At 39.4% G+C, this 26,456-nt stretch overlaps 1 protein-coding gene across 1 annotated transcript in view; it reads right to left on the bottom strand.

Moving 5' to 3' along the window:
• The window catches only part of SGK1 (serum/glucocorticoid regulated kinase 1), a 111,970-nt gene that overhangs the window by 53,045 nt on the left and 32,469 nt on the right, over positions 1-26,456 (bottom strand). Inside the window, exon 2 of the mRNA XM_028509086.2 lies at positions 15,530-15,745. Coding sequence (XP_028364887.1) covers positions 15,530-15,745 — 216 coding nt within the window. The remainder of the gene's footprint in view (positions 1-15,529; positions 15,746-26,456) is intronic.

The raw sequence follows: 26,456 nt of genomic DNA on the forward strand, positions 1-26,456 counted from the left end.
AAAGCCAAATATCAACTAAGACAGCACTTTCCTGAAGATGTTCCTTTAAGAGAGATTTTTGTTTCAGTGTATCTGGGGAATGCTGGAGCTCTTTCCTCTTAGGGAGCCACAGAGCACATTGCCCAAATGCAGGCTTGGGGAAATCTAACCTGGCATTTTCAAAACACACCTGGCCAACAAATCCTGACTAATAATATGGCACATATTAAGGTCTTGCCTGACAAGGTGAGAGGGCGGATGGAGGGTTTTGGGGAAAAGTTTAATGATTTAACAGTTTACTGACAAAAGTCCCAGAGGATGTTGTATAAAGGGGAAGCAAGGGGATTAATGGCATGGTTAAGTGAGAGAAGGGATACACCAGAGCCCAGGGGGATTAAAGCTGTGAGAGGGACAGACTGAGTTGAAGTGAGTCGTGGGGCTGGGATTCAGGGGTCAGCGTCGAAGGGGAAGAGCTGATGAGGAAGGTGGTGGCAGTGGGATGCACTGTCCATTTCGATCGAAGTCAGGACAGAATTTGACATAAGGAAGAGTGAGGGAGACCGGGAAGCTGGGCCCATAGGGAAGTTATTTTGAAATGTGAAATTTATCCAATTTTGCTTTGGAACCCTTTGAACATTTAGAATGTTTAAAAATCTTCAAACTATTAATCTGTTCTTGAGTGAAAACTAGATTATGTAGTGATAGTCTGAATAGGTATTTGAACTAGGGATAAAAATGAAGAACCTTAAAAGATGCTCATGTCTTCCAAATAAAATACTCAAAAGTGTGGTCATTGATAGGTTTCCCTATTTAGCTTTTCCCTTCTAGTATAGAAAATACAGAATCATGGATTAACATATGAATGATAAAGAATACATGCCATCTTTCAGATAGTACTAATGATTAAGTTTTATTTCTAAATTGCTTGAATGGAGGCATATTAAAAGTAAATTATGAAAGTATAACTGGGATAATTCATTATATGCCAAGTTATAGCCTTGTTATTTTCATTGTAATTTACTGTTTTAAAGTAAAATCCTCAAAGAAATTCAATTGCTGGTGATTTTTTGATCTATATTATTCATTATCTCTGGACAAAGGAATTATATTGCCTGACTTTTGCTCAGAAAGCTTAAAACACTATTCATCAACCCAAATAATTGTTATGTATGTTTTTAAAAATATTTTATTTATTTATTTTTTAGAGAGGGAAGGGAGGGAGAAAGAGAGAGAGAGAGAGAGAGAAACATTAATGTGCGGTTGCTGGGGGCCGTGGCCTGCAACCCAGGCACGTGCCCTGACTGGGAATTGAACCTGCGACACTTTGGTTCGCAGCCCGTGCTCAATCCGCTGAGCTACACCAGCCAGGGTGTTATGTATGTTTATAAAACTCCATTGCATTTTTATTTTTATAGGTGAAGGAAAACTAAATCTTGATGAGATTAAAGTTTAAAATAATAAAATTGAGTTTAGGAAAACTCTAAATAACAATAAAAATCCTAGGAGCTTCTGTTTTATCTATGTTTTAGACCCTAGTAGTTTAGTCTTCCAGGCAGCAATTACCTCCCAGAATTAAAGACAGGAGATCCTGAGATGACTTGTGCTGAGATTATGTGGAGAATCTGCCCTTCCGGAGAGTGGGAGCAGGGGCAGGGGGTGCGGCAGGGACTCCAGTTCAGTGGGACAAAATGCCAATGGAATTTTTTTTCTGCAAGTACATTTTAGGTCACAGGGAGGGTTGGGTAAATAATCTGGGTGGTTTTGTCAATCAAATAGGTATTTAGGAAAGATCTAACCTTCAGAATTGGTGATGGAAATCCTAAAAATCTTGCCCTAGAGGAAGGTAAACTTGAAAATCTCTCATCTAGTTTTCCCACGGGTGTAGTTCAAGGTATTCAAAAACAAGACGAACTGAGACGAGAAACAAGTTGACGAATACCTTGACTAGTAAAAAGCTCACTTGTTCCACAAGTTACACTGACACAACTCATTTAATAATGGGCTTGTTTTGCAATCTCTATTTCCTCTTTTAATTTTCTTTTTGTTGAACAAAAGGCACAAGACACAAGCCTTATGATTAATGTGTTGTATCCAATGGATTCAAATTACAAGGCAAAAAGAAGTAGTAGATTGGGTACATTACACACAGTTCAGAATCACCATATAATTTTCTTTGCGTAGACCTCTTTGATTTCTTTTAGGTTCAGGAAATTGGGTGGGGTTTGGGGGATGGTGGAAACAGAGACAAATGAAATAAATGGCCATACACCCTCTTGTTTAAACCTCACAGCAATCTTTTTAATTTGTATTGCAATCCATTTTATAGATAGGGAAACTCAAGGATACAGCTGGAAAGTGTCAGAGCTGGGCTTTGAACTGAGATGTAACACAAAACCGTGCTTGGTACACATGTGGGCCAGTGATAGTCTTTGCCGCTATTGGGTTTCATCAAGTAGCAGGCCCAGAGACAAGATGGGCTGACCGGAGTGTTCCACGGGTCTTGTTCTTAGAACCCAGGGCTCGAATCCCCCCTCCTTGCCTGTCCTCACCCGCCTCATGTAGTCAGCTATGACAAGATAATTTGTTAACTGTTTTAAGAAGATTTTTTTACTGTAGAGTTGAGGAAGGGGAAGTAAGTAATGTGTTCCAGAGCAGAGGGGAAAATCCCTCTTTGATGAAACATCCTGTGTGGCAACTGCGAAGCTTGGATTTCCCCAAAGCGAGGTTAGGGCAGCATGCCTCTGCTAGTCACACGGCCGCAGTTCAAAGTCACATCTGCTGTGGCATTTTGTAAAATTTACCTATATATGGCCCACACAAAGCCACAGACATAAAACCCAAAATGTCATTCAGTTCTGAGATACTTAACAGGAAGAAATAGCAGGCTTTTTTTTTATGAATTAAGTGCACATATATGCTATGAGGAGGAAATGAACCCTGTTAGCTTGAATTTGCACATTTTCTCAACACTAAAGATTGATTTTGGTGGCCAAGGTTAGTAATGCAGTTATTTGTGTCTGGATATGAATATAACTTGACTGATTGGGAAAGCAGGTGCTAGAGTGATGCACCGTGCCCGAGACCCATGAGTCACGCCACTGATTTACAAGCTGTCTTTACCATGAAAATGGAGGCCAGAGCCAACTCATTGCCACACAATTTATGCCATTCACCGAAATTACAGATAATTTCAGCCTGTGCATTTGCAAAATAGTCTATGCCATTTTTGCTTTATACATCTTTTGTACTTGATAGTTCTGACTCGCCTAAATAAATATTATCATCCATAATAAGCATTGCCAATCCATTATGAGACTTCATGAAAGTACACACAGCTTTTAGACTTAATCCGTGAAATAAAGCCTATGACTTCTACTTGTGTCTTGATAAACAGTTGAGCTCTCGCAGCTGTTATGATTTCAATTATGAAGAAAATTGGAACCTTTGCCTTCTTCAGTGGCTAAAAACCACACAAGAAAAACACTTATTCAAAGTCTATTGTTTCTTTTGTTTATATGTACCGTAAGCTGTGAGTCTGACTAGTATAGCTGATTAGAACACTGAGCTAAAACACAAGGCTTCTTGCTCAGGTCCAGGGAAGGTCAGTCAGGTTAGTCCTCCAAGGCTACTGAAAATTTGTTCTGTCAGTCTTCAGTGAGATTGGTCAAGTGAGTACAAACAGGGGGAGGGAGGTTTAAGGGGGATCAGTGGTAATGGGAAAATACAGTAAAAATAAATTTAAAAACTAAAAAAATAAAATAATAGGAAACAGAGTATGAAGAGGGCAGAACAAATTCAATCTTTAATGCTAGGAAACACACTAAACATGGCTACAGGGTCAGTCACGTTATCTTCCCATATGAAAACTCGTGACACCCATGAAGAGGCACTTTTGAAACTCCTGCTCACCTGCACACTTTACAGCCTTATGCTCACTCCTATACAGTCGGTCCCGACGGAGAGAATTCCCTGACTCTGGCCCAGGGAGGAGCTGACTCTCTGAGAAGCCAGTAGATTTCTCAAGTCAAACACAAAATGGGGCGTAGCCTGCAATCATTTTTGTTTCCCACCCCAAGTGGTTCTTCCCTCTTCCCCTTGTTCCCTTCTTCCTCCCAACAACTCTCTTTAAAGCTCTTCAAGCCTCACACCTCTTAATTTTACCTTTACTCTTCAGTCCCTAAATCATGAGAAACTTGGCAAATGTCAAAGGTTGTTCATGATTTCACACTCCTTTTTTGAATCATATTCTGCCAACTCATTAGTGAGAGCTCCTCAGTTAATGTTACCCTTTCTCAAAAATCCAGAATCCTTGTTTCTCCTTGCAAAACAAGAATTAAGCTCCTTGCATTAAATCTCAAGCATAGTTATCCTTAACAGGGGCACAACCATAATAAGCCTTAATCCAAAGCCATAAATCTCCAGTGAAAGAATTTCTGAAATTTGGCCCTCTCCCATCCATTCCTTGTGTCTAATGATAACATTGTTGTGACTGCACATTTAAATGGATCTTTGTTTTTGGAGGATAGCATATAAATTATTTAAGTGCCTTGGAAAAAACCTTAATGATCTGAATGCTTCTTTCTCAGTTCAGCTTTATTTTCCTTGCTTCAAATTTACTGTCAGTCTTCCAGACTTTTGGTTATTCGTTCCATCTGCCTGGGCTTTTCTTCCCCACCTTTCCCTACTTCACTACTTTACTCATTCTTCACTTCTTAGTTTAGGTTTCTTTTCTACTGAAGCCTTCATTGATCCCCAAAATATGCAGTTTATACCTTCTATCACAATTGCATGGTTCCTTGTCAGTATCTCCCTTCTCTTGGGAGTACTGAGTGGGATACCCGCTGCCTTACCTGTCATAGAAACAGGCCGAGAGAACACACCCAGGCTCCACGGTGGGCTGGCAGGGCATTGAGCAGTCTCATGGCCCTGTCCCCATGTGTACGGGTGGTCACTGCCTGAAAGGTCTGCAGTCATGCTGAAATCAGACTGTTTGCTTCAAAAATACCCTGGTGTTGCTGAGACATGAAATTCTCTCTTTTTTCCTTTTCTTTTTATGATAGCACCAATCTACAGAGACTGATAACCCCTCCTCTCTGTGTCACAGAACAGGGGAGTCGCCTGTCCACATCTCATCCAACCTGGCCAGAGGCGTGGAGTTCTTGCATTTCTCCCCAAGTAGAAATCTAGGTAAATCTTTTGATACAGTCATTTAAAAAATCAACTCAACAGAGAAACAACATACCAACGTGCAAGGGAAGAGAGAATAGAGAATAGAATTGTGTACTTACAGCTATCAGGGTTGATGGACATTGGAAAAATAAACTAAAATTATAGATAGCAAGCTGTTGAGTTTGGCTTGACTTCAAAGGGAGTTTTAATATGTTCTTTTACCAATATCTATCATTCAAGCTATTCAAGGTCAATAAGAAGAGTTTAATATTCTGATGAAATACAGCTGAGTCACAAGGTATTGGTGGACTTCTGGTCATGATGAGTTTCTCAAGAAATGATGTAACCCAAATTGATTGATATACCAGCTCACAAAGACAAGGGGATCTAACATCAGTGACAAGTGAAAATAGAATGATTTATTTATCCTGAACACCATGGAAAATGTGTATCCTGGCACACTCAGTTGTTTTTCCAAGGTGTTCTCTGTATGCAGAAGGAACAAGAAGCAATTTACTCTATGTCAATAGGAAATATCAAAGTGATAGTAATCATTTTTACTCCTGTTTCTTTAGAAGATATATAAGAAGAGTCTTTTCAGGTCCCCAAAGGCAAATTTTAGACTTAAGTTATACTGTTTTAAGAAATAATCATAAAATACATTCTGAAATTCTTTATGATTTTTTGTTTACCTTGCTCTTTACAGAGTAGTTTACACTACAAGAAGGCTACTTAATAGATTAAATTCTATCATTTCAGTAAGCAATTCAAGGAAACACATAGTTGTATACTTCTAGAAAAAGAAAAATAATGGCAAATCAAATGAAATACAATTAAACTTTGTTTTACTTCTTAACTTCTGTTCTTGCTTGTAAATTTTTAGTAGTTTGTAAAAATTCTTCTTTTAAAAATTTCAAAGACTCAAAACCACTGAGAAGGATATTATTTTAGTGGAAAATAGCCACATGGTTTCTGGGAAGCACTATACTAAAAGGAATAAGTTTAATTAGAAACAGGAAAGATTTGGTTACATACAAAAGCCAATGAAATATGCTCCAACCCAAGGGCAAGGGTAACCACGGGTTAGAGATTTTCAGGAGCAGAGGGGAGTAGCTTTCTTGGAATATTTTGTGTCCTAAATAGCCTGAATGGAGTTCCATATCCCCTTCCAGACTTACCGCCTGGGAAGGAGGCATGCTGGTGGGATGTAACTCATAGGAGAGCTTAGGCAATAAAACATAAAGTGAACCATGAGTGCGGACATCACCTTGTTTTACCCTGAAGTGCTGACTGTAAAATTTAGTTTTTGTGATTTGAAGCATGTTTTTAAATACAGCAGAAGCATTTGTTTGTATCTGAAGTGTTGTGGATAAAGCACTCCTTTGGTCAGCGCCCACAGGGGAGACAGTGTGACCCAGAGCCCATGCTGCCTGCTCCTGGGCCCTGCCTCCCGGCAGAACTCCCTGCAGATTCCAGGCCCTGGCCTCTGGAAGAGAAGGCAGCATCGAATCAGATGGAGGTGGCCTCCTGGCACGAAGAGGCCTGGAAACAGGCTGGAAACATGGAAGTGGTCCTGGAAGAGAAGCCAGCTTCCTGGTTATCACGCTGTCTGGCCAGATAGAATGTGCATGTGGCACAGACAGAAAGCCATAATCACCCCGGACCTGGCATTCTTTCACATGCAACCCTTCTGCTGGCAACAGGGCTTCTTGGGAGAGTGTGCTTATGTCAGCTTTAAGCTGACATAGACGTTCCCTCTCTCACGGCACAGAAAGCAGGCCTGCTTCATTTCCGAGCATGTAGTAGCCAAGCCTCAGGTTGGGAAAAAAGTCTGCTGCAGATAGGAATGAAAGGGGATTTACATCTACACAGAAATAATTCCTTCACATTGACGAAATAAATGCAAAACTCCGGCAGATAAAAAGGCAAGAATAGAACAAAAACAATTCCCATTAGAAATTACAAGTAACACATTAAAACATGGAAAAATTCCTTAACATTTTTGGTAATAAAAAAGCATATCACATCATTTAATTAAATTAACAAAAATTAAAATATGCCCCAACCTTCAGGGGATAAAGTGCTAGTGTAGTTGGGCTATTTAGATAATGCTGGTGGCATTTATTTTTATTGATTTGACTCTAAATGAGTCTCAAAAGTACTTTAGCAAGAACCATAATTATCTTCAAACTCTATCCCACTGCTGGGGATTTATACTAAGGTTCAATTTATCCTAAAGTTATTCAAACTGAGGGGAAAAATTACTCTCAGCCTTATCAAAGAGAAAATAATAAAATGGAAGGGCCAACAGTAGGCCTATGGTTACATCAATTTGATGCAAGGTGAATGATAATGACAACAATTAAATATGTTACAACATGCGAATGTTGTTTTTAATACACGTTAAGTGGGAAAGCAGTTTCAATATCATTTACACACTATGACAAGAGTCATGGACAAAGTAAGTGCACATGGAGAAAAACAGAAAGACTACAAAAAAATGAAAGCTGCTGGTATGTAAAAGAAATGGAATGATTTATTTCTAAACGCCTCAGTGATGCCATCATCATAACTTTTACATAATTTTTGAAAATCATAGGGGAAAGCCAGGAAGAAGGTGGATTTATAGTAAAAGACGTAAAATCTAAGAATGAAAATTTTAGCTGACCAATTGCTCTTAGTAGGAGCCATTGAATAATGAGGTAACCATTTCTCGACCTCCTAGCCAAAAAGAATTTCTTGAATTGAAAGTTACTTAGGACATTTCAAATTACTATAAAATGAAGAAAAAAATATTGAAAACTTCAAGGAGAAACTAACAGAGTTTTCTCTATTTTATATGTCCCTACCTGACATATATATCTTTTTAAATGTTGCCTTGCTATTTACAATTCCCATAAGAAATTATAAGTAACAAATTCCCATTAGAAATTACAAGTAACAAATTAAAAGATGGAAAAATTCCTTAACATTTTTGGTAATAAAAAAAGTATATCACATCATTTAATTAAATTAACAAAAATTAAAATATGCCCCGACCTTCAGGGGATAAAGTGCTAGTGTAGGTGGGTTATTGCTAGGTAAAAGAATCCCAAGTTTTTCTGGGGGAAACTATCTTTTCTTCTAATTCTGTCTCAGTATTAGAAGACAGAATTAATAATATCTAGGTAATAATGATATCTAGTTAAATAACAGCAAGAATAATTATAAGGATTTTAATATCCTTATAAATAATAAGGATAATAGCTTAATAATATCTAGGTAAATAACAGCAAGAATAATTATAACGATTTTTCACTATATTAAAAGAGCAACCTACTAAGCAATTTTAAATGTTTCCCAAGACATATTATTTTCCAGGAAGTATTCTTTATTATTATTATTATTATTATTATTATTTTAATTAAGAAAGGTTGGAAATGTGATGAATGTTTTGCTCAAGGCCTATTTACTTGCTTTAAGTCTTTTCATATTTTACTACCCTTAGATGTATTTGCCAACTAATAATATTTCAAATGCTGTTAAGGTTATTTTTTTAAAGAGCTTCCACATGATCCCTCATTTGATCCCCATCCTCTCATCAGTCAAGCGAGGTGGGCAACATTGTGTTATTTTTCACAACAGGCAGGTGAGCTCCAGAAGATCAAGTAACAAGGGTAAGGTCACATGACCGCCAACAGCTGAGTGGTGCAGAATCCAGGCTTTGTTGTGGGCACAACGTCCTCCATCACACTTGGAGTATACACAACGGAAGGAAACGGCTTTTTCTTATCCCTCCTTCAGTAGTCTAACCTTTCATTTCATGTAATGGGTGCTTTCTCAATGACAACATGACTTAAAATTTGGAGCAGAATAAGGACGACTGTGGGTGATCAGCTTAGAAATCAGCAGACTTCCCCCGGAGACCCTAACATGTCAGGAGCAGAAAACCGGAGGAAGAGAACAATTTGAAGCAATATTATTTTTTTCTTTGTAGCCTTCATAAAAACGCATTTTTATTATGTAAATTGAAAGAAACCAGAAATCTGTAAAGCCATCCGACCAATTTAAGTATATTTTACAGACCCTTCTTAAGAAAGATCAGAAAAACTCAGGACAATAGGAAAGTCATTCAGTATGGAAACTATTCCTCAGCTGACCGCTTTACAACCGAGTTTCCTGGACTTCAAAGGAACAGCTCGACAATTTTGAGATGAAATATAAAGGTCATGGCACACCTCCTTGGACGTGGGGGCCTACCAGATGGAGGTATGGCACCTGAAACACAGTAAGCGACGGGAGGCAGACTCCCTCCCAGAAGTGTGTGAAGTCAGCTTAATTCCAAGAACCTTCTATGACAGTCTTTGGTGATTTGCTGGGGGAGGAAGAGGCAGTAATCTCATGTTTAGTCAAGTCCAAGACTCATTGTTAATCTGTTTGTAGTAATGTGGCTAATAACTTTTCCGAGTTGGATGGCTCCTTCCAGAGGCCTGACTTCACTAGACCTTAAAAGCAGCACACACTGACTGCCCTGGCTCCAGCCGCTGGTCGCTGACGCAGCACTTTTTGAGCAGTCCTGGACTGAAAGACAGAGCAGTCTGAGGAAATCCCCAGTCAGCCAAATCTATCCCATATGGGGGGACAATCTTAATGAGAATCAGGCGTGCCTCTGGAATGCATGTGATTTACAGCCAGCGTGGGCCGCAGAGTTTTCTTAGTCTGTCCTTTTCATGTTAAAAAAATTTGCATGAAGAAAAATTTCAATTTTAGCTAACAAAGGCAAAGAGAAAAAGAGAACACATATTGCTAACTTGTAGGTAAGGCCCCCAGAGGAGGCAGGAAAATAAACACATTAGATTCAATCACTGCCGGGAACTTAATGGAATAAATGGACACACACACAAACATCACAAAGGCAGGGCAAAACAAACAACAGAAAGAAGGGTAAATGAGGTGCGGAGAGAGCATAGATACTGTGTGCTTTCCGTTTTCCTCCGGGAGCCTGTCTCCTGGTGTGACACCTTTTTTGTGATGGTGCCTGACTTTCTACCAACAGGAATGAGTTGTGACTATTCATTTTCTATATGTAAGTCCCCTGGTGGGCATGGAATTGTCTCCAAATCAACAGGTAACATATTAATATGGTCTTGAAAAGCTCAAGCAATATAGACAAAGCAACATAGACAATAAATTCACACCAACACAGACAAAGCTAAAGTCCTTCCTGACTACTCTCCCTACCTCACCACCTCTCCGTTTTAATGCCTTCAAGGTGGTAATTGCCATTTCAGTTTGATGTACATTCAGATCTTGGTATTTGCATTTACACACACACACAAACATGAGATACACAGATATGGAGAAAGAAATATGAAGTCTTAAAAATATAAATAGGATAAAGCTAGCTACATATTCATCTTCAACTGCTTTCCTAGCTTAATATACCTTGGGACATGTCAGCACATATAGATCTCATTTTTAATGAGATTCCATTGTATGAATATAACATAATTAATAATCCCCTACAAGTTTAAAAGTTTGTTATGCACATGGTATGAATTAGTATGAGGGTGTCCTAATTCCATAATATTCCATAGTATGAATATGCCATGATTAATAATTCTCTATGAGTTACACTTTTGTTACTCACTGATGTTACCATTTTTTGACCCTCCAATACTGCAACGAAAGTCTTTGTACCTGTCCTCATTGTCACATAAACAAACACGGAGACATAGATTTGCATTACAAGGACTCAGATTTCAAAGTTTTTAATAGAGGAACATGACCAAAACCTTTTCGCCAATGTGTTTTGGCCCATACTTTCACCCATGCAACCTTTGACAATCTGCTGGATTAAAAACAAGTGGGATTTCCTTGTTTCAGTTTGCATTTTCCTGGTGGTGATGTAAGTCCTTAAAGTAGTTTTTAATTTCCTTTTTTTCCCTGTGTAAGCCCAGAGTTATGAGGAAGGGTGGCCATGGACCCCAGGTGAATGGGTTGTCTGGGGAGGGAGGTTGGCTCTTACATTGTTTTGAGTTTCTAATTTTATCAAACTGTAATCAGCCTGTGTGGTCTATGTGATTTCTGCATTTTGGAATTTGATGAAATATCCTTTGTGATCTAATTCTTGGTCAGTTTTTGTTAACTGTTCCATGTGTGTTTAAAATAATGTGTATTCTTTGTTTATTAGATACAAATCTCCACATAAATCATATCTGGTCAATTGTTTTATTAAAATCCCCTACCCTTACATATGTTTAGTCCTCTTGAACTGGCAATTTTTGGGATAATTATGATAAAAACTCCCCTCTATGACATGAATTTGCCAATTTTTTTAATGTTCTGTAAGTTGTTGCTTTAAAGATTTCCATGTTACGTTGTTGAATGCATAGAGATTTCTAAAGGCTTTATCTTCTTAGTAGACATCTTTCATTAGTGTGAAACATTCCTCTTAGATCCTTTCAATTTTTTTTGTCTTGCATAATATTTTGTCTGAAATTCATATTGTTAAAACTACTCTCCTTTTATTAGGTCATTCCAGGAACATCTTTATTTTCGAACTTACTGAGTCCTTTTGAATACACATGATTGCAGCGTCCCCACCTGTAGCGGAGGTTCTTTGATGGGATCATTTTGGACTGTGGTGTCCTCATTAGTCTCATAGTTCTACCAGAGAGTCTTATCCATATGACGGAATACTTCGTTTTCTAACACTATTATAAATTAAAATACTATGTGTGTATTTTCTGTCATTTAAAACAGGAAGGAGAGATGACATTATATGTTCAGGCTGCCACCTTGATCTGATCCCATCGGTTTGCCTAACCGATTTCCTTCCCCACTCCCACTCCAAAACACTCCTCTGCTTCCACTTGTTTGGTCGGGGTGTTGCAGGTGCTGTGAGAGATACGGTGTAGAACAGAGTTTGTGAATGTGTTTAGCCAGCGTGCGCCCATTGGAAGACTACTTTGGTTTCCATCTCTTGAGGGCCTGAAAGTTGGTTTCAGACTAAAATGCTACAACTCCAGTTCCACTAGCATGCCTTATTCAGTAGCAGCTTGTCATCATCTTTCCATCTCATTTCCAGAAAGGTCTATTTAATTCTCAAACATTTCAGACAGAACTAGTAGAAATATCACCATATCACTATTCTTCTGGATAATGTATTGGCAATACATACTCATATGTCCTAGTTTCTCCCATAGACAAAACATGCTTAAAGGCTACTAATTAGGCCCTGGCTGGCGTAGCTCAGTGGATTGAGCGCAGGCTGTAAACCAGGTATCGCAGGTTAGATTCCCAGTCAGGGTACATGCCTAGGTTGCAGGCCATGGCCCCCAGCAACCGCACATTGACGTTTCTCTCTCTCTCTTTCTCTCTTCTTTCCCTCTCTAAAAATAAATAAATAAAATCTTTTTTTAAAAAAAGGCTACTAATTAGACTATTGGCAAAGGCTGGCATAGTCTAACTCAGTGATATTTGGCCATGATAGGTAGCATTTAGAATGTATTATTTTTAAAGTCAGGGAGAAAAATTCCACAATTACTCATAAAGGACTAAAATTTTATTTGTTTTCTTATTTGATTCAAAACATCCTCACCTCATTTTCTATGTTTATCTTTGCACATCAAATAGAAAGTTTATTTTCATTTAATGTTACCAAATTCCAGCTGTAGAATTTCAGACTAAAAAGGACTTTATAGTTAACTGGGTTAGGCCCATCATACGATGTTTGAGAGGCTTTGTGACTTATTCAAGTTCATATATTGACTTTGTGGCAGAGTTGGCTCAGAATGTTGCTTGAGTCCAACACTACTTTCACAGAAGTTTACATTTACAAAAGATTTTTAAAATCCCATCTCAAATGCAAATTACTAAAAAAAAAAAAACTCCTGGAAAGAAACTGGATGGCAAGCATGAATAATCTGTTTTCATAGGAGGAAACATTGAGAGGGAAGGATGAATTAATGACTTGCTTAAAATAGTCCACATCAGGAGTTGTCAAGGGAACAAGCTGGAGCTTTTGCTCCTAGGCCTCTGCACCCAACAGCATCTCCGTCACACAACTCTACTCTCTAAAAGGGGAGAGGTGCCTTCCCAGGGAACTAGCTCATGGTTTAGTCCCTACACTAACACACAACATAGGTTTGCTTTAAAAATTTTAAAATAGAAGTGTCTTCTGGATGTGTGGTGACCTGAAGAAAAATAATCCAGCAAAGCCAGACCCAGGTGATCCATTGTAAATGAAAGAATGATTCACCGACTATCCCCAAGAAAGTAAAAGAATGAATCACAATGTTGTTTTAAATTCCTTCCCGTTCTTTGTTTCTTGTCTCCTCTTGTGTGGAATTCCATGTATTCATTTATCTATGCCCAGCTTCTACCAAAGGGGGCATCTAGCAGGCCCTCAAGTAAACATTTCGTCCTAGGCATTTCTGCTCCGTATGGGATCTGCAGAGCCCTGTCTGCTTTTAATTCACCGATAGTTCTTTAGACTCTAAAGAGCAGACAAACTGCTTTAGATTCTAAGAGTCTAAGAGTCTGCAAACTATGGCTGGTGGACTATAGTGCCACATGTTTTTGTAAATAAAAGTTTTATTAGGGCACAGCCAGACCCATTTATTTGTCTATTATTCACGGCCGCTTTCCTTACAAGGACAGAGATGAATGGAAGGGACGGAGACTGTATGGCCGGCACGGTCTAAACTGTTAACTATCTGGTCCTTCACAGGAAAAGTTTGCCAGTTCTTGTCTTTAGAATCTATTTATCATCTTTTAAGGCCAACCTGGCAGTGAGCCAGCGTGTAACCAAACAATAAGTGCACCATGGCAAATGCTCCTCAGTCAGCAAAGTGCTAACCAAGTCGTGGAAGTGTGGTTTAGTGTTACAGATTCACAGACTTCACTAGTATATAAATTAGCAAACATCAGTAATAATGATTTACATCTTCATGACCCTTCATAGATTATGAACTATTTCATATGTATTATCTCATTTGATCTTTCCAATAACTCTAATGAGTAGGCAGGTGGTGTTAATTTTCACGGCGGAACAGATTCTGAAATATTGGGTATCCCAGGGTTAAAAGGAACTCAGATTCAAGGGTTTACAATCTTTTGTTTTAGCAGCTAAAATGATTTCTTTATCTCTGGAAAACATCATTTAAAAACAAAAGGAGGCAAGAAGTTTTTAATATTTATCATTTTATGATGCACTGATTTAAAATAATATATTGGAAGATCACTTGCAATTAATTCTACTTTGTAATGACATGTTTTGCCTTCTTAATGTTGTGTTTTTATGTCAATAAGATTGAAATAAAAATACCATAAACATTTAATCTGATGGCTTAAAAAGTCAAAATAAATATGAGCCTAACTAACAATATTACAAGTTAAAAATGCAACTGTAAACTTTTGAAATCTTAAAACTTGCAAGTTAAGTCAGTTATCTGGACTTCTTGGATTAGTAAAATTAAAATTAAAAAAATTCTTGGAGCAGCAGAGGAAAATAAGCTTTAGTAAAAATATGAGAAGATATGAAAACCATGGGTACATATGGGAAAAACAGTGCTAGGGTGACACAGTGCTCTCTTTTGGGTCAAATCATTTCCAGCTAAATATTCCAGTGGGAGCTACAAACCTGTGGATGACTCTTATGATCTATTCCTTGCATCACACAAGCATTGATCTCTGTGTGACCATTAGTTGTTGTGAAAACAACTAATGAGATTTTCTAATAAACTGAAACATTGCTGCATCAATCTTGTAAAAGCATAAAATAGTGCAGCATACTATATGATTGCAAGTATATGGCAATTGGAAAAGGCAAAACTATGAAAACAGTAAAAAAGATCTGTTGTTGTCAGGGGTTGTGGGGAGAGAGGGTTAAACAGGTGGGGAACAGAGGATTTTTAAGACAGTGAAACTACTCTGTGTGGTACTCTAAGGATAGATACTTGTACATGCCATTAGAATTGGTCCAAACCCATAGAATGTACAACACTAAGAGTGAACCTTAATGTAAACTATAGACTTCGGGTGATGCTGTCTCAATGTAAGTTCATTAATTGTAACAAATATACCACCCTGGTGGGGGGCTGTTGATAGTGGGGGGACCTATGCATGTTTGGGGACAGAGGGTGTACAGGAAATCTCCCTACCTTCCACTTAATTTGTTGTGGACGTAGAACTGCTCTAAAAATAATAAAGTCTACTTTAAAAATTAGTATTAGTATTTTAACAATCTGCTAACAAAAGCCACAATTCTGTATCCTACTCAGAAGCTTTATGAATGTACATTAAAAACAATTTTTTGGCATACTACAGCATAAACAGAAGCAAAACAAAGGCCTAGAATCCTTTTAGGAGAATGGATCCAGAGCAAAAATAAACTTACTTCACACCCAGATTGACTTTCCCAGGAACACGACTCCTTCTCCGGGGGGAGAACCGCCCTTTGGAAAGCATGGTCTCCCAGGCATGTCTGACACAAGGACGGGTCCAAGTCAGGCTCTGCGGGTGGGATGGGCACTACGGGCGGGCCCGTGTACTTCAGGCTGGAACTCTGATGCTTGTCCACGCTGACCATGGGGCTCTTGATCCATCTTCGTACCTACAATGTGAACAAAAAGAGAATAAACAAATACATCTGACCTCCTTAGATGCTGAACGGGGCTTCAGTGGGAGATTTGATGCATGGTTATTCATGAAAGGAGAATTCCGCCTCACAATTTCTCTAGCACTGGTCAATGCTGACCAATGACCTTTTAGGAGTGGATGGGGTTTTTTTGGCAGGTCGTTTCATCTCTCTGAGTCTCTCTCCCTGTCTGTAAGACTGGGGAAATAATATTTCCTTCCAGGCTGTAGTGAAGATTTTACAATGTTTTCAAATGTCCAAGTGTTTTGCGGGACATGTGTTCTGTAGATGATGACTATTTTACTTTGACCCTCGCTGTTATCATTATGCTGATAGAATGGTAGTTCATACATCTCTGAGGTGGGTTCTTAGTTATTCTAGAGAAAGTACTAACCTTATAGGTTAGCATCTAATTACTGCAAAATGAGTTAACATATATTTCACTATTGCAAATACTTGATTATAAAAGAAGTTGCTTCTGGCTAAGAAATTATCTCTTTTTTTTAAAGATTTTATTTATTTATTTTTAGAGAGGGAAGGGAGGGAGATAGAGAGAGAGAGAGAAACATCAATGTGCAGCTGCTGGGGGTTATGGCCTGCAACCCAGGCATGTACCCTGGCTGGGAATCAAAACTGGGACACATCTCGTTTGTTTTTAAAGTTCTAAAACTTACCACATGCCTTGTTTGCATGTAGAATTCCTGTAAGGTATAGGGAAAATATAAAGCTATTCTAATATTAAAATAAATAATATTTATATAGCATTTTAAATGGGAAAGACAGTATTTGAAATGCGTAGTGCTGTTTAATCCTCAGAACAATCTTATGCAATAGGTACTATTATTAATCCATTTTACAGCTGAGAAAACAGAGGCAGAGAGGTAAATGCAATGCCGATATCAAGCAACGGCAGAGTCTAGGCACCTTGAATCCAGAGTTTACTCCTTACCAGCATGTAATTTTCACAAGCATTAGAGTGCTGTGGTCATCAAAAGCTTGAAATTTGTCTTGATTTAACATGTCTTTCCATTAAAACCCCTGGGGATTCTTTCCTAGTCAGTTAATTAGTGAAATTATAATAGCATATACCAGAAGGAGAAAAAAGAAAATCAAGTATTATATTTTAGTTAGTAATGCCACAATTAAAATTTTAAACAATATACGGTAAAATAAACTAAAATTGCAGTAGCAAAAGAATGTTTAAGCAATTTGATGGAATAATGTGCCATCACTAAAAATAAATATTATGAAGACTGTAGCAAATGAAAATTGTTTCAAACACAACTATATAAAAAAGCCAAATACAGAATTGTTCAATCACTATAATTAGAAATGTACTATATATATGTGCTACCTATAGACAAAACAAGAAAGTAACATGCAAAATAGAAACTGACGTATTCATTGTTAAGATTATGGTTGTTTTAGTTTTCCCTTTTTTTTACAATGCCTTGACCTTTCATTTTTTTTTAGAGAATAAATACTTTTAAAATTTATAAGACTCTCATGCAATTAAAATCATATTTCTTTCTTTGATTGCATATGTATCTTTCAATTGCTTTATTTGCTTTTTTTATATGTGTCCTTTTCAACAGTTGTTTAAAATGTCTTTTCTGAGTTAATTATCCTAATGTTAACATTTGAGAGGTTTCCATCCGTATTTCTTGCACTTGATGGCCCCATGAGAATATTAGTAGATGCAGTGGAAGTATTTATTTGATTCATCAGTCAGTCTAAATGAAAATTTGAAAGTTTGAGACTATAATAGAATCTCTCTTCCTAATGTTAGTACCAATAGTGTTTTTGTTCAACCTAAAAAGTACTATATGTTACTAGAGAAGAAAAATGTTTTTCATTATTTTTATTTAGAGCATTTGGAGCTTGATGTTTGGTAATTGTTCCTGATTAGTTGCCAACACTATTTAAACAACAAGCTTTTATTCTGGCTTACTTTCAGTGTCTCTTCTGCTGAATAGATTTAACTTTGGGGTTACTATGAATAGAATTTTAAACAGATTTATCTTCAAATGAATTTGCATGGCCTGAATGATTAAGAGTCTTGGTATTTTGAAATGTAAATCTTATGTTTATGGGCCACTCTATTTCAAGTCAATCTCATGCAGTATCACCTTACAACTATTCATTTATAATGGAGAATGTCCATGTGACTGAATCGAACTTTCATTAGGTTATAGACTGGTTTTATCATAGGACAAGCACTTAGAGACATGACATCCCACTTCAAAGTATACAAATGATCAGTAAATTTAGATGATCTATTGGACACTCAAAATCATAGGGACTAAGAATCGCATGAAAATTGCCATTTTTATTTGATATCCAGCTACGAATTTCCAAAATAGTTCATCTGACCTTGAGCGAAAGCTGTTATAAACAACTGGTAGATGTTTTTTATATAATTTCAGAGTGAGAAGAATCCCAAAGATGTTAATAATTTGCCCAAAGTCACACTATAAATTATTATGTGGTCAAAACTATAGCTCTTGGTGAAAGCAAACCGAACTGGTTTCTAGTAGGGTGTAAACTGGCAACCCAGGGCCTTCAGGTGCTGGCAGGACAGGAAGTTCAGAAAGTCCTATGACAAGGGTGTAAAAATAGGGAGTGGTGGGGATTGTGGCATAGGTCCCAGTTTACTACGGGCATTTAAATTTAAATTATAAAACAACAAACACACAGAAACGGCAAGCAAACAAACCATGCTGGCCAAACCAAACCCTGGTCAAATTCACCCCACCCCTTCAAGGGGCACGGCTTGAGCCTTGAAGTTATTCTGTCAAGTAGAACGTGTGTGAAGTAGAATTCTAAGAAGTGGAAATAAAATGGTATCTTCTAACTAAAAAAATATTTAATGCTTTCAATATTTTAACTTTTATTCACTCATTCATCATTCATTATTGAAGACCAACTATGCATCAGGTATAATCCAGGCATTGACAATATGCCAGCTAATGAAACAGATCCGCTTGAGTTATAGCCAAGGGAATAAAATTATTTATTAAGGGGATAACTTATTTAATAAAATAAGTGAACTATAGTATATAAGGGAAAAATAAAGCAGAGACAAGTGATTGGCAGGATCATTTGGCATGGGAGGGTTCCGTATTAATTTTATGAGAAAGGAAATTCTCCCCCCAAGAGTGTGGCTTTTCAATAAAGACCTGAGAGGTGACAAGGCTATAAGACATCGAAGTGAGCTATCCAATAGGCAACTGGGTTATCAAGTCTGGATTTCAGGGGAAACACGCGAGCTGCAGATGTGAATGGGAGACATGAAACAAACAGCCATAGTCTACTCAAGCCTCCCAGGGAAAACACATCCAGTGACTTGCCTGGGTCTGCTGGTGAAGTGTGTGTCTAGGTATTAAGCTCCTATTTCTGGGACTTTGATTATTATCATTTATATTTCACTTAGTTACTGAAATATGTGATCAACTTAAGTCTTCAAAGAGGGGGGGTGTGTTTTGCACCTTACCACATTCCATAGGGGGCGAGGTGTGGGGAGAGGTGATATTTTATTAGAAAGGCCGTGTTTTGAAAATGACCTTCAACAAATTAACCCATTCTGAGCCTTGTGGACATTGGAAGATGATATTTCTTTTCTTTCTGCAGAGAATGTGGCAAGGGGAATTTAGAAATATTCCATTTCTCTGGAAGCGTCAGGGGGAAAGGTGTCACAAAAATAGAGTAATACATTTTGTAAGAGCACTGTTGCTGGCCTTGATTACGTGATTTGTCTTGAAATATTTAATCTCTTTTGGCTAAGTCTCCATACTGGTTTGAATGTGTCCCTTCCCCACTACTCCTTAACACATTTCACTGGCTTGGTAGCTTCCCAAATGGTTTTTATAGGCTGATTAATGACAGGGTTTATGATGTTTACTTGATCTTGAGAGAGGCCTGGTTGTGAGTAAATTTGCTGGGCTCTCCCTCCAGCGTGAGGCAGGCAAGGTGCCCTCTAAAACTGCCGGGTGCAGAAATGCTCTCTTTGCCCCTGAGGAATTCAAACTACAACTGGCTGACGGTGTTCCTTCGGGTGGGGAATTAATTGCTCTGCTGCAGGTAGTACCCAACTGTGAGTGGCTTTCTGAGCCCCTCAGAGCCCAGTCACAATGGCTGTCCGAAAGCTGTAGCAGCTGTGTGTGTGAGAAAAATGAATGCTCAGATACAAGGCGCAGCCCTGGCTCCTTGGCCACCTGGGCTGTGGTTTCATTCAGGGCTACCGAGCCATTCATGGACAGCATTGTAAACAGTCATGGACTGGGGTGAGCCATCCTCCTTTCCCTGAACAAATCAAGAATTCCTTCACTCAGGGTTTATAGCACCCTGGTCCCCCAATTGCACACAGCTCAGAAGCAACTACCTCTCAAGACATTGGGATGAGAAATAAGGCCCTTCTGATGCAGACCCCGGCTCGTGGGGTTCGCCACATTGTGGGTGAGATACGAGAAATTCACACGGACTACCGAGTCCTCTGTAGGAAAAGGGACGGCATGGTTTCTCTCAAGAGGAGAAAAAGCCTCAGAGCACTTTGGCCACTCTCTCCAGGGCAGAGCGCCGACCCTTGCCTTGATAAGCTTTAATTGTTTTTCTGGACACATTACACGATGGTCCTCATTTACTATGCACAGGTTAGCTTTAGGTGGTTACCTTTTACAGAAAAAGGAGGAGAGGATGCCACTAATCAGATCACAGAAGGAGGATATTTGCAAATGCAAAAGGAAAAGTGGTTGAACTGGTTACACTTATCCTTGGAAGGTTTAGCATGGATTTTAGGAAGTTACTTTAAAGATATGCAATAAATGTTTGCTGCCTCGATTCAGGGTGAGGGACTTTTAGCAAAAGCAAGTCTCATAGCAGTCTAGGTACAATGCAGGCCTGATTCCCAATGGGAGAACTTATCCGTGGGTGTGGGTCCTGCCTGAGCCTATGCCACGCAGAACAGTCTCCTATATCCTTCTATTAAGTCTACAGCTACTCTTAATGAATGCTGTGTGTGCAAAATATTAATCTAATTTCATTAAATCCATTTGCCCTGATTTCATTTATTTATTTATTTGAAGAGAGAGAGAGAGAGAGAGAGTGCACAAAGCAATAATCCTTCAGACTAGAAAATGGCCAGATGTGGTTAAAGAGATGGGCCAGCTAGCTTCTGGAGATTTTCCAAGTGTGGTTTCCCCCCCTACTATGTAATAGTAAGCAGATACTCTTCTTAATTTACAACACGTTACCTGATAATGATATTGACTGATGCAGAAAAATTATAGAGTGTTCAGGTACTTATTTGTGAACTCATACCGCAGGGCCTGCTGGTCTCATATCCCTTTTGTTTTCAGGGAGTGGAAAGCTAGCTCTTTTCCTTGAAACCCAAGTGAACTAGGTATTGGATGCAAACTTGTGCAGTCTCCAAAGATACATATTTATTACAGAAAACTGACTAGTTTATACAATGCCTCCGTAACTTTCCATTTGGAGTCAAGCAAGTGTTCCAGTGAAATTACTGGACTAATTCAATTGATTATAAAGAGGGACCTCCACATCTACCCCTTTTCAGAGGGTGCCTATCAGCAGGCTGCTGATGACATTAATGTGTATCAGGAGAAGGTTCCTGGAAGCAAATTCCTCTGTCGTTGGTGCCTGGGGCCACTTCATAGCATGGCTCCTAACATATAACAGTGCTATAATACAGGGTAAGTGATGATAATCTGACATCTTCACTCTAGCTAGACATGGTCATCATATAGGTTTCTTTCCCTTGAACATCTGTACAGTTTATTGCCTACATAAAACCATGGGACTTGTATGCCTACTCATTGTTATATCTATGTCATCTTTCCAACTGGACCATAATGGTGGGTACAGCTTCGTAGGCTTTTTAAAAATTCCCCAGAGGCTGGCACATGGTCTTACAAATGGTATGCAATAAAAATAGGAATTGCTTGGTTATTTTTGATGATAACTGTATGTCTTCATTTGTGGATCTCAACATTCCTTTCCATCATCCTCTCTCAAGGTCTCAAATACACTGTATATATCTACTCCCCTTACACAGCAACACCTCCCCAGAGCAGGCACCCTGACAAGACTGAGTGGCTTTCAAAATTCCCCACCCATCCCTTGCCCTTGGGATTTCCAGGTCTTTTCCTTGCAGCATTGACCAGGTACTTGTATCCTGCTCTAGAATCTCAGGGTCTAACCCTGAGTTTCCCCAGGCCCAGTCTGGGGGGTGGAGTGGAGTGGAGCACTAGGGAGGAGAGGAAGGAAGGAGTGGAGACACATCTCTCCATACTGTTCTCTGTTGCTGCTGACACTGGGCAGCTCTCCCAACTCCACCCCTCATACAGATGCCAGCCCTCTCCCTCGACTACAGAGTGCTGTTGTGAGCACTGGACATCAAACACAGTCTGTGCCCTGTACTCAGCTCTGGACGTACTGAGGTACCCACTCCACCCCATTGAGGCACCCACTCCACCCATCAAGCTTAAAGAGAAAAAGCACCCTCACACGAATTAACTTGACATATATTTTTCTTTTTGAAATGAAAGTAAAGCCTTTTGTAGTCCTTTAAATGATGGGGCTGACCTTTTCCGTTTGCATTAGTCTTTCTTGGATTTAGAAAATTTAAAAAAAAAAGAAAAAAGAGGAAGCAGGAGAGAATTATTTCAGGTAATATCTCTAGGGGCAGTATGTGTTACTGCTCTTGGAATTGAAAAACACAGCTCAGGGAAATGGCAATGCTGCACTGGTGGCTGGGAAAGAACCTGGCCCGAGTGTCCACCGCTCGTCCACTGCGCTTTGGAAACTTGCCCTCCCGTTTCTTCCAAAAATACCCCCTTTTCCAGTATTTTTATTATCTCCCTCTCTTGGCTACTGTCTCTCAGCATATTCAACACGTTGTTCTTGCAGTATCTCTAAAAAGCTGCCAGTCTAACTAAAAACATAAGACCCCTTTTAATCCACAGACCTCCACATTCCAGCGGGCCTCTCTCACTACCACCCCAACTCTCTTCCTTCTTAGCCAAGCTTCACAGAAAATGATCACTTCCTCCCCTCGCATTTACTCCTCGACCCACTGCAATATATTCAGTGAACACTATTTGTGGATCACCTAATGCTTGCTGGGACTAAAGTGAAGTGCATGACAGAAGTGTCTCACTCCATTAAAACAAGTTCTCACCGAGATGCCAATCAAACTCATTGCCAACTCCAATGGACATATTTTGGTCCTTAACCTGTAGCACTTCAAGGTTTCAACACAGTTCAACTATCTGCTTGGCATTATGGTGGGGACAACAAACACAATGGCTTGAGTGATCTCTGAGGGAGGATGCTTGCATTTCCGAGGAGAGTGACCCATGAGCCTGGGTTGTTCATAGCATAGTGAGCATACAGTGCAGCAGACAATTGAACACATGAGCTCTAGACAACACTGCTTGCCTGAAAGGCCCAGCACCACTGACTGGGCAACTGGCTGAGCCTGCCCAGTGCTCACTTTCTGTAGTTATAAGATGAAGATAATAATATCCAACTCATCAGAGTTTTGTAAGGACTAAATGAGATGATACAAGTGAAGACCAGCACTTGACACTGGGGGAACATTTGCTTAATATTTGCTATGATAGTTGTGGCTCCAAGCCAGGAGAGAGTTTTATACAAAGTGTGAGAAGAAATGGGGGGTATTTGGCCCAATTGGGAGAAATCATTGAAAGCTTCCTGAAGGAAGCGATAGTTAAACTGAATCTTGAAAGTTGAGTTAAAGGAAGTCAGGTGATTCAAAATGGGAAAGACATTTCCAGCAGAGAGGAAGACAGAAGCCAAAATACTGGGACAAGAGTCTGTATGAGGTGTGAGGAGAGGTAAGAACTGAAGCTTGATAGAAAGGTTGGGTGGTGAGGCAGTCAGTGGTCATGAGGCACTGAAGCGTATGCAGGACAGTGGGATTGTCAGATGTGTCTTTCCATGCAGGATGAAGGATGACTTTAAGGTGGTCCAGAACACTGGTAGCTAGATGAGTCAGGAATTGATTATAAAAGAAATGGTAAGGGCCACACAAGAAAAGTAGCATAGGAGCGGTGTGAATGGAAAGAGGCAATGAATCCTCAAGTCTATCTACTATTTAGCTCTCAAGTCTACATCTTTTTGTCTGTACAAGTATCACTGTTTTACTGTATTTCTTCTGGATTCCTGAAGCCATCCCTTACATGGTCTTGCCCTTTACACTTACTGAAACCATAACATCTTTCTAAATGCAAAAGTCCCATCTCTTTGTGGTCTCCCATCACCAGCAGCGGCGGCTTTCAGACCTGTTTGATCAGCATTGAAATTCTGCAAAAATTATCTGTGCATGTGTGAGTTCATAATATATAGAGCTATATAACTGAAACAACTGGTTCTATCCAAAAATATACCCTTGCTACATGAAATGTGCTGACATTTTTTATTATAGCCTATTCCTTTAAATTGCTGATGGCAACCCACTGACTTGATTTCATGATCCACTAATGGGTGCCACCCAAACTGAGGAACATCTCTAAATGGTCAAATCTAAATTTCTTGCCCTGGGATACCAAGTCCCCTAGGATTTGAATTCTCATCTCCTATTGTGTCCCCAGTGTCCCCAGGGCCCCTACAAAGTCATTTGATTTGTGTTGTCTTAAAAACTGTTCTCCTACATCTTCGGTTGTGTTCAGACTCTTCCCTGTGGCCCACATTGTCCATCCAGGAACTCCTGCTAAGAATCACACACTTGGAACAGTCTCCCGTTGTCTCACCACACTTTGAAGACACACTGTGGCATTTATTTGTTTAAATGGAAACACATTTGCTCTGATTTACTTGCTTATTTCCTCTGTTACAATGTGAGTGTCACAAAACACTTTTTTTCTGTCACATTTTATTAATAGGACATTTGAAAAGTCTCTTCTGTGTGTTCCTTCTTTTTAACCTATCCCCTCCCCATTTCCTGTCTGCTTTTACTTGGCATTGCAGCTCCCAAGAACAGAAGCTCACTCTTACACCCCCAGAGCTTCGCACAGCTCCCAGCAGAGAGTAAGTGATGAAGACATTCTTGTTGATTGCTTTAAAGCCAGGTACTATGCAAGACACGGGGAATAAAAAATAAGAAGCCGTCGTCTTTAAGAAGCAACAAAGAAATCAAGAGTGGTAAACAGTGTTGAAGCTAGCATGAATCATCTTCAGGGACAAGCAGGATAGGGCTTTGATGCGGATGGGTTCTGGATAGAGAGGACAGCATGTTTGCAAGTGTGCTCATAGAGAGGGCTTGACTGGAGCCAACCTTAGGGGTGAGCATGTATGGCAAGACAGAAAGCCAAAGGGGCAAGGGAGTCAGACATCCAAGGGACTGGAATGCCTGAATGGCAAAATGTTATCCTTCTCTTGCAGGAAGGAAACACGTAAAAATTTAAAACTTGAGAGTGGTATGATCAGATTTGCTATATTCTGGGTGAATTACAGGATAGTCGGTCCAGAGGAAAGGCATCTTAGTTATAGGAATGAGCTCTGTGTACAAAAGGGGGTTTTAAGAATGCACATCTCATGCATTTGTAAGCCTAGGGGAGGTTTTAAAACACGAAGCCAGAGGCTTTACAAAGATTTTTATTCTCAAGCTCTGTGTGACCTGGATGAAGATCAAGGGAGGCTGAATGGAACATGGAATGAGTGGGATCTTGGAGGTCTGGGAGGCCAGTCGGATGAGTAGGAGGACCTGGGAGCCAGCAGCGGGCACTGGTTGGGGGAGTTCTGTCTGTATTTAACACAGAGTGGAAGTGCCATTCTGCACCCCTTGCTGGAGCTCCACAGTGCTGTCCTTCAGAGACCGTCTCCTTCCTTTCCCCCTTCTCTCCCCACCTCCAAAGTCAGGTCAGGGCTTCAGTGTTCCACGTAGCTGTTAATTTCAATAAAAATCTGGGTATATTTTAGGTTACTAAGCTGTGTTATTGCAAAGTTAGGTGGTTATTCTACAGGTGATTTGGATTTCCTCACGAAATACTGAGCAAAAAGTAATTTACCATTTATGATATAACAATTTTCTACAGACATGAAGATGAACTGGAGTGAGGGAATTGGATTCTAGTTCTAGCTTTTCAACTACCTTGAGCAAGTCGCTTAACCCATTTGTACATCAGTGTCCTCATCTGTGAAATGAAGGGCTTGAGGCTGCTAAGCTCTGCAGTCCTTTCCAGCCCTGTCCCCAATTCAAGGCCATTTGTTCCCTGGAGTTCTGCTAATATGATTTAGATGCCCCTCCGTCTACAGTGTGCAGCACTCAGCACAGGCTCATTGAATGAAAAAAAACGATCAATAACATTTGCTTTACCCAGACACGCACTGCCGTAACTTTGCGTCACCCCTATTAGATAAACTGGAAAAAAACAAAACCAAACCAACCCCAAGGCCTTTAAAGCACTTGTATGGTGGTTGGAAAATCCATTTAAATGTCAGTGAAACAGACTGAACGCAGGTCTTAGTATTCAAACTGTGTGCTTTACTTAATTAAATTGAAAGTGTTAACTGAAAGGGAAGATGATTAACACCCAAAATGGGAGCCTATTACTACTCCCTGGTGTTTCTGCTTCTCCATCGAGTCCTCTTGCACAGGAAGCTGCACGGCACACTCAGTTTCAATTTTATGCAAAACCAGTTTTCCTCC

Source organism: Phyllostomus discolor, chromosome 4, assembly GCF_004126475.2.
Source record: "Phyllostomus discolor isolate MPI-MPIP mPhyDis1 chromosome 4, mPhyDis1.pri.v3, whole genome shotgun sequence".
NCBI classification, from domain to species: domain Eukaryota; kingdom Metazoa; phylum Chordata; class Mammalia; order Chiroptera; family Phyllostomidae; genus Phyllostomus; species Phyllostomus discolor.